This window comes from Nomascus leucogenys, chromosome 3, assembly GCF_006542625.1.
Source record: "Nomascus leucogenys isolate Asia chromosome 3, Asia_NLE_v1, whole genome shotgun sequence".
In the NCBI taxonomy this organism is placed as follows: Eukaryota; Metazoa; Chordata; class Mammalia; order Primates; family Hylobatidae; genus Nomascus; species Nomascus leucogenys.
The window spans coordinates 48,207,118-48,216,548 of NC_044383.1; the positions used below are offsets into that span (position 1 = coordinate 48,207,118).

General features: G+C 34.3%; 1 protein-coding gene across 2 annotated transcripts in view; it reads left to right on the top strand.

Annotated features, from left to right (window-relative positions):
- PRKG1 (protein kinase cGMP-dependent 1) overlaps positions 1-9,431 on the top strand; it is a 1,320,572-nt gene that overhangs the window by 1,306,321 nt on the left and 4,820 nt on the right. For both annotated transcript variants that reach the window (XM_003255150.4, XM_003255149.3), the window contains exons 14-17: positions 345-508; positions 6,908-7,030; positions 7,113-7,175; positions 8,415-8,481. In XM_003255150.4, coding sequence (XP_003255198.1) covers positions 345-508; positions 6,908-7,030; positions 7,113-7,175; positions 8,415-8,481 — 417 coding nt within the window. The remainder of the gene's footprint in view (positions 1-344; positions 509-6,907; positions 7,031-7,112; positions 7,176-8,414; positions 8,482-9,431) is intronic.

Consider the following 9,431-nt stretch of genomic DNA (forward strand, 5'->3'; position numbering starts at 1 on the left):
TAACTGGTCATTAAAAATTTTTATGTACAGAAGAGATTCTGTGTTTATACTCCAACCTCCATTAGCATAAAAGAAGAAAAAATGAAAACTATATTCAGAAAGAAAGATTTACCTTTATTTTTAATGATGTGAATTTTATGCTATACTCAGGTGTCACTTTTGCCATTAAAACTGAGATGCATCAGGGAAACTGTCTTTGCAATATAGACTATTCTTTTTGGAAGATAGAACTATAAAAACATACATGTTTTTAAATCATTATCATCAGTGTACTTCAAAATAACTTATTACTTTAAAATTTAATCTTAAGGAGCTTAAGTATCTCGTTTTTCTCTCTTTGTAAGGTTGATTTTGGCTTTGCAAAGAAAATAGGATTTGGAAAGAAAACATGGACTTTTTGTGGGACTCCAGAGTATGTAGCCCCAGAGATCATCCTGAACAAAGGCCATGACATTTCAGCCGACTACTGGTCACTGGGAATCCTAATGTATGAACTCCTGACTGGCAGGTATGGATATTGATAGGGAACTGCTGATAAAAATAGAACAGCAAACAGCTACACACTCCCACTTTTGTCACTCTGATTAGACCATCTTAAAGCACATTTCACCATATCTTGGTACCACAGTTCAATTAGTTATACAAATGACTAGGAATTCATAACGTAAGGTATAAAATAGGCCAGGCTAGGGTAACCACCTGAACACCAACTTTTGGTCTTATTATTGCTACTTCTTTTTTACATATGTGAATGTGGAAGGATATAATGTCTTTCTGTGAGATATTTTAGCCCAGTCATTTAGCCAGCAATGAAACAAGGGAGATGATAATCATACAAAAATATCTAGAGTCAATTTTCTATAGAAGTAAGGGGACCTGTTAGCAACTGTTATATCTAAATGAAAGGTGACTGCTTTGTACATCTTTCCTGTAATGTTATAATCATCAACTCAGATAGGCACTAGGGACACCACAAGGTATAAAACAGACTTTAAGATCCTCAAGGACCCATACTAAAAGAACAACAAATACACTACCATGACATGTGCTAAAACAGTGAGTGACAGGGACGTTATGACCTACAGATTTCAGGACAGGGCTGGGTTTGTAAAGAGGCTTTTGAAGAATGAATATAAGGCAGCTGTGTCTTGAAGGAAGAAAAGGACTTAGATGTAGAGAGCAAGAAAAGGGTATTCCAGGCAAACAGGCATGGCTTAAAGAGAAAGGCAATAATGGTCACAGACATGGAGAAAGTTCATGTAAAAAAAAACAGGAAGAGTCATCTTTTGACGATCATGATTGCTGCACTTGAGTGTTTGGACTCCATCTACAGAGGGAATCATTGAGATTTTCTGACAAAGGTTGAGTGATGTGTGTTGCGGTATTTAGGAAAAACAAGTTGGCAGTAATAAGCACATTGGAAGAGGAATAGGAAGCTAGTTTGAAGATTGTTGCAGTAATTTAGTTCTAGGACACTGAGAGCCTAGAGTAGGGCAAGGGCAATGGAAAAAAAGAGTAATTGTGAGGCAGGATGTGAAGAATTACTTAAGAGGACTTAGTCACTACAGTGAACATGAGAGGAAGACTGAGGACTTTGAGCACAGGGTACTCTGTGAGGATTCAGTGCATGCATGAAACACTTAGAAGAGTGGCTCGCACATAGTAAGCATTCCGTGAATGTTAGCAGCTGCTACTACTGCAACGACGACAATCATTGCCAGAAATAGTTGTGTTTTGATTTTATTTTTATTTATGGGCATTTTACATTATTACTCTTAAAGTTTCTCTGTTGACTTCAAACAAATTATGTGTGACCTAATCCAATTTTGTTCAGTGTGGATTGTTCAATTTTGTTCTTGTGGATGGAGGTAAATTATTTTAAAAGTATGACCAATTAAGTAGACCTGTAAAGATATGAAAAATTTGGACAAAGTAGAAGGTTAAATTTAACATATGTATGTGGATGGATAGATAGGTAAATAGGCAGAGAGAGAGATAAAAAGGTAATCCTTCTAGTGTGCTTAGAATTGCTGTAAGAACCAATTATATAATAAATAGAAGAAAACTAAATATTAACTATTTTTGAGGAAGTAAAATATTCACCTATAATAACAAGACTAAAATATTAACCGTGACACTTATATTTCTCCTTATGTGTTTAAACATTTCTCTACAATCATTGTTTATTCATTAAGTAATAAGGTAAAAACGATTAAAACGTTAATCTTAAAAACCGGCATATACTAAACTGTAAGAAATAATTAATAACAGGAAAACCCTTAATCCTTTAAAGTAGAAATTTCACAGGCTACAATATCTGACTGGAATATAATAAAACTTGGAATTAATAACAAAGATTTAAAATAAAAAGTCTAAATACTTGAAAATTTAAAAATCATTTTTCTAAATAACCTCAGGGACATAGAAATTATAGAATAGCAGAGCAGTAATAAAAATAAAGCACTATAAGTCACAATTTTTGTTGTATTGTCAAAACCAAACTTAAATTTTTTTACCATAAATACATATATTGAAACATTATGATTAAAAATACCTAAACTTAATATTCATTTCAAGAAATAACAAGACAGAAAGAATTTTGGTCAAGGACAACAGCATTAAAAAAATCTTTACTTTTCCTTTTCTACCCAAAGAGATGATGGTGGTGGTGAAAGATGGTGGCCAGGGATGGGGGTGGGAGAAGGCAAGAATAAAACAAGTAGGATGATCTTTAGTTACAATTAAAGTTTCACAAAACACACCTGCCAAACACTATGAAGTGTGGCATGTGACTAGGAATGATGCTTGGACCACAAGCATGACTCCAAAGTATTTTAGTCCTGAATGTCATATCTAATGATCTTTGATAGTAATAATAACATTTAGAGGACTGGCTGGACCTTGAAAAAGCAAAGACTGTTCATGTAGAAACCTAATTAAGCACGACAGAATGCAAGAGGAACTGAGGTGAAGGAAGACTCATACAAATGTACCAATTCTGCCTTTTAAGGCTTATAATGTTGGTCAATGAAGCAACAGGGAGTGAAAAAGAGGAGACAGGCAGTGATTAATGATTTCAGAGAATGTGGTGGGGCTTTTGTATGAGCTACATGACCTCCCGGAATGCCTTAAATTGAGGGCAAAGGAAATAAATGATCTGGTTATAAGGCAACAAACAGTAGTGAAGGCTGGTGAATTTCACATTGCTTCCTTCCCTCCAACTTTCCCTGTTCTGTTCTTCATGGTGGGCAGCCCAATGTAAGGATAAGCTTCCCAGGGAAGCAAGTCCCTGCCCCTCTTACAACCTCAGCCCCCTTCTATGCATACACACCAACTCCTTTTTTACTGATTTTGCTCAAGGATCCATCTCCCCCACCAACTTAGGAAAAGACGAATTTATCTCCAGTTTTAGGTTTTGATTCAGCTCGTCTATTCTAGTCACATGGCATTCCTCTAGTGATTGGCATTTATTGGACTGGGTACATAAATTAGGGAATAACTTCAAAATACATTATTGGAGGAGAATTCTTTTTTCCTACAGTAGCTACTCAGTAAATAATTACTGAATGAATATAAGTCCCTATTTCCACTGGTAGACTTTCTATAACTATGAGGGGAAACAGCCATGATGAAACTAATACTGACTATGGCAGAATGAAAAGCTGGAACCACTGATCCTACCAGTCTAGAATTTGCCCTACCTCTGGAATATGCTTTTGTGAGTTCAGTGTTTTTCTTATTTTAATCAGTTTGAGCTGATGTTTTCCATTTATGTCAGCTGAAAGATGCAAAAGTAAAAGAAAGCTAAAGAACACACAAGAAAAATGAATCAAGGAAATATTGGAGGAAGTGTTCAGATAAACTCTTATCTATAATTTCTTTGAGGCTATCAAAAACATGGTCTCCCTAAAAAGTAATCTCTAAGATATTTGCAAGTGTTCATAAATGAGAAGACAAGTAACTAGCAGAGCTCAGGACCGTTACAGAACTGAAAGTCATGCTGTAAGTAACAGAAAATAAAATAGTAACAATTAAAAATGCAGCAAGGGAGATAGTAGACAGGCTTGGAAAAAATAATGAAAAAATAAAAATATATAGATATGATTTCAGAAAGAGAATCTATTAGTCAAAGGAAATAGAAAAAACATCAATTATGTGTATGAATAGAATATTACAAACAGGAGAAAAAACATCTTTAATTACATAATAGAAAATCCATGGCATAAAGAATTGACTCAGTGTATCCTTTTGATCTGCAGTGACCATGGAGAAACTGATTCAGAATAATAACACCACAATATGTCCATGTGGTGAATTAATGAATTAAATTCATTAATAAGGAATAGTCTTATTGACATCAAAGCCATAAAAACATGGCATGTGTCGTATTGGGAGTGAAGACAGTTAAAGTGCCAGTTGGCCTCAACCTTCTCTACAGCACCTTTAATGCCAAAAGATAGTACATCAAGAACTACATAGTTCTGAGGGTCAGAGAAGGTATAACCCAAGTAATTTATACTGAGTTAAGTTATTCTTCAAATACAAACACAACATATAAAGTGTGGACCCCAGGCCTTTCTGAAAAACACTACTATTCAATCAAGCCAACAAAAAGATGAATCAAAATAAAGCATTCAGGAATAGAAAAACTAGTAAAAAGATTGATGATGAGCTTTGGGTCTAATTAATTAGAACTTAGAGCAAATAATTTAAATTTGGGTAATTGAACAGAATGTAAATACTGTAGTCTTTGGCAATCTTAAAATAACACTAAAACCAACAAATATTAAGGTGGGAGGGAAAGCAAGTATAACTGTAGGTATACTTATTTCTCATCATTAATAATTAGTAATCTTACATATATTTTACAGTTAAAATATGTCATTACAGAAGAGAAATCTCTAAATTCAGTTTGAACTTTCTTTTAATTTTAGAGAAATATTTTAGGAATTAATATTGGTTAAGGTGCACAGATATTTGAAATTTAGCATTTCTTTTCATTTTACTCCTCAGTTTAGCTAAAGTAAAATTAAATCAAATATTTTTTAATTTAAAAATATGCATAATATAATCCTGTGTGTCTACAACCTACATAGAGAAATCTATGAAATTATGTTCATCAAATGTAGAGCATTCTGAATATTTTGAGGTTTTGGATGACTTTCTTCTAAATAATTTTGTTTTATATATTGAATGAATATTAGACTAACATGCATCACATAAAAACCACAAATACTACATTGAATAATTGATTTTAGTTGTCTAAGATAAGCAAGTAAATATAAAAGCAAAATTAATATAAAAGCAAAACTATAAATTAGAAGTCATTGCCAAGATGTGGCTCCTCCTCATTTTTTAAAGTAAAAAATGAAAACTGACATGTTAAGAGATTAAAAAGAATATTCAATCATAGAATCACATAAAGAGAAAATTTTAAATTCTAAGAGAATACTAAATAGATTTGCATGTTTATACATTTTTAAAGTGATTTAAAATTGATAGGCAATTACTAGCTAATGACATATTAAAGTAAATAGAAAGCATTTTTCACAGGAAATCAAGGCAGAATCCATCACAGCCTTTAACACAGGTAAATCTACTACTCCTTACTTTAAATTACTCATTAGCCTGCTTGATAAAAAGAAATAGTTTGAACTGCTCTTAATAAACATGAAGGGCAAAAAAAATAATGATTCCGATTTCTTCCCCAAAGACACACAAAACCTGTATTAAAGAGAATAATTAATTTCCAAAGAAATCATTCATCAAGGTGTATCATCATCTCCCCTCTGAACTATGAGAAATTTGAAGGAAAGACCTGACTTTAGTCATCTTTGTACTCACTGAAGCTGCCACAAACCACACTTCAAGGATGGATAAGTTAAAAAAAAAAAAAAAAAAGTCAACAGATCTGGCTCATGAGGGCTGGGGCATTATATCCTTGCTAGCAAAGAGGATGACTAGTGTTAAGTTATCTAATGAGGTCCTCTGAGCAGAGAGAAAAGGATAGGAGGAGTACTATTCTATAGAAACATTAGAGCAATAAATATTTATTGACCCCTTAGTATGTACACGCTGCGAACTCTACTCAACTCTGGGAATACCAGCAGAAAACAAACTCTTCTGGAAGGGAAGACAGACATAAAATAAATAATCACACAAATGAAAAGATAATTACAAAGTACAATAAGTGGCATAAGGGTGCTATAAAAGTGTAACAGGGACTCTAATTTAGATTAAACTTTAAGTTAGAACATGAAATTAGATTGCTAGGTTACGTGGGTTGATATAGGTTATGTAATTGGTTGTAATAGGTTGACCAGAGTAGGCCTTTTGGAGGAAACAACATAACACTTATACTGAAACTTGATAAAGTGAGGCATTGGCCAGATAAATGTGGGAAGAACCTTTCAGGCCAAATAAATAACACCATGAGGTAGGAAAGTGCTCGGCAGTTCAGTGGAACAGAGAGAAGGCTATTGTTTCTGGATCCCAGTGAGTGAGGGTGGTAATGGCATGAGGTGGGGTAGTATCGTTGGTGTTCCTGTGGCCCCTCCTAATGATTTTGGACTTCATCTCAAGTATAATGAATGAGTCAGTAAGTGTGGAAAAGGTCAGAGAGTAGAAGAAGCATCTTGAATGACCAAGGACAGCATGAGTGCTTAGACTCCAGCACCTAAAAGAAATCAGAACAGCAGATAAACTTGACCCATTTCTGGTTTTGCTAAGTGATTTACTTGGAAGGGCTTCCACGCTGTTTTGCTATTAATCTATTTTCATTCCATTGTCACTATTAATCTAAGCCCCCAAATATTAATTGATGTCATCTGTGGAGTTTATAGCAATTCAAGTGTTCTCATGTAGGAAATAAAAGTAATATCTCTTGTCATGTCTCTCATTCTTGCAGCCCACCTTTCTCAGGCCCAGATCCTATGAAAACCTATAACATCATATTGAGGGGGATTGACATGATAGAATTTCCAAAGAAGATTGCCAAAAATGCTGCTAATTTAATTAAAAAACTATGCAGGTAAGTATTTCAAGCACATCATTTTTGAAAACATCATAATGTGAAAAAGTTAGATTTAATAAAACCATTATTTTATTTTTAGGGACAATCCATCAGAAAGATTAGGGAATTTGAAAAATGGAGTAAAAGACATTCAAAAGCACAAGTAAGTGTTCTTTCTTTATAACTTCAGAGTTCTGAACACCTGACATCATTTCCCCAGGGTATTGCTTTTTAAGTTATTGGTGTAAAACTAGTATAATTAGCCTGTAGGAACATCCAAAGACAGCATATAAACTAGTAAGGCTTTTAAATGCCTTTCGAGTTGTGATTATGAAACCTTATTTATATTTATCTGACAACCCTGTAACATAAGAAACTGAACTCAGTTTCTTACAACTCATACCAACTAGCATTTTTTTCCTCTCTGGCACAAAGAGGAAATGTGTATTTTAAATTTGGGGATTCTATTCTCTACCACAGAATTACAAACAAAAGTCCCCTACTGTATCTTACCTGATTTCCTAAAGACAAAATATATTTTTCCAAGCATTTCCTAATTAGATGTTATAATAGGAGAAAAACATAAGTACAGAATACAGTGTTTTTTAAACAATAACAACATCTTAAATATCAGACCTTCCCTATGTTGATTGCATGTTCTAAAGCTAAACTAATTGTGTTTTCTCTATTTGTTTGTGTAACACTGACAGGAAATTCACATCCTTATCAAAGAGACATTGTTTACTAAAATGTCTCTGAATGTCTGAAAAGCCTGCTAAGAATTTGTTGTAAGCATTCGCTAGTGGTGAAACCCTTCAAAGACAAAAGAAAACAAACAAGCAAAAACTTTAGTCTTTTTTGGTCCTTATTTTCACAGAAAAACTGTACACAAAATACCTTTATTCTTCATTAAAAAAGGGAAAAAAAGAAGAAAATGGGACATGTAGAGACTACGACAATGATGTGAAAAGGTTAATTAGTTGACACTGTGCACTGAATCAGTGGCAAAAATGGAAAGTTAATTTTCTATCCTGACTTTTCATGCCCTGGTTCTACCTCCTTAAAATAAAATATCCTGTAAGGCACAGGGCTAGACACATTATGACATTTATTAAATTATAATTATAGTGTAGGAACAAGGTCATAGAGACATTATGACTGAATTACAAGGAATAAGTGTTGCATGTTAATTGGTGTTTAAAATTTGACAGTTATACTTTTAAAAATATGTATTTCGTAAAATAAACTAATTGGAAAAACATATGCAATTAAATAGAAAACATTTTTTCACATGAAAATGTTTGCCTAACTGCTTCCCATTAGCCATGGACATTGTATACATTGCAATGAGAAGCTTTTGGCTGACACAAAATGTCTTTATCAACGTTTTTTCCTTTTCTAGATGGTTTGAGGGCTTTAATTGGGAAGGCTTAAGAAAAGGTACCTTGACACCTCCTATAATACCAAGTGTAAGTAGACTTTCCAGCTTATAATTGTGTGAGACACTTGATGGTGTTTATGTCAGTCAACAATGATCTGTTATTTTTAAAGTTTAATCCTACGATTAGGTTAAACAAAGTCTAGGAAAAATGTCACATTAAAATAATGACATATTCTAAAATCCAAACTTGAAAGCAGATAAATTTGGGGATAGTCACTATAAATGTGTTTTACTCTTCTCTTTTTTAACTATTCATTTGAATTCAGGTTTCCCTCATTTATGAACATAAGTTAATTTTTAGCATGGGAAATGTTCAAAATATAGAAATGCAGACAAAAATATATAGGTGAGAGGATCACTTGAGGCCAGGAGTTCCAGAGTTCAAGACCAGCCAGCCTGGACAACATAGTGAGACTCTGTCTCTACAAAAAAAGGAAAGAAAATATTAGCCAGGTGTGCTGATATGCACCTATAGTCCTAACTACTCAAAAGTCTAGAGCAGGAGGATCACTTGAGCCCAGGAATTTTGAGGTTTCAGTGAGCTGTGATTGCACCACTGTACTTCAGCTTGGGTGCCAGAGCGGAAAGGCCTTGTCTTTATAAAATAAAATAAAATAACACTTTTTCAAAGAGTCTTTACATGATCACTCTTTTTTTTTTTTTTTTTTTTGAAATGGAGTCTTAATCTGTCACCCAGGCTGGAGTGCAGTGGTGTGATCTTGGCTCACTGCAACCCCTGCCTCCAGGGTTCAAGCAACTCTCCTGCCTCAGCCTCCTGAGTAGCTGGGATTATAGGCAGGTGCCACCACGCCCAGCTAGTTTTGGTATTTTTAGTAGAGACAGAGTTTCACCACGTTGGCCAGGCTGGTCTTAAATTCCCGACCTCAAGTGATCCTCCCACCTCGGCCTCCCAAGTGCTGGGATTACAGACGTGAGCCACCGCGCTGGGCCTACATGATCACTCTTATACTTTCATGG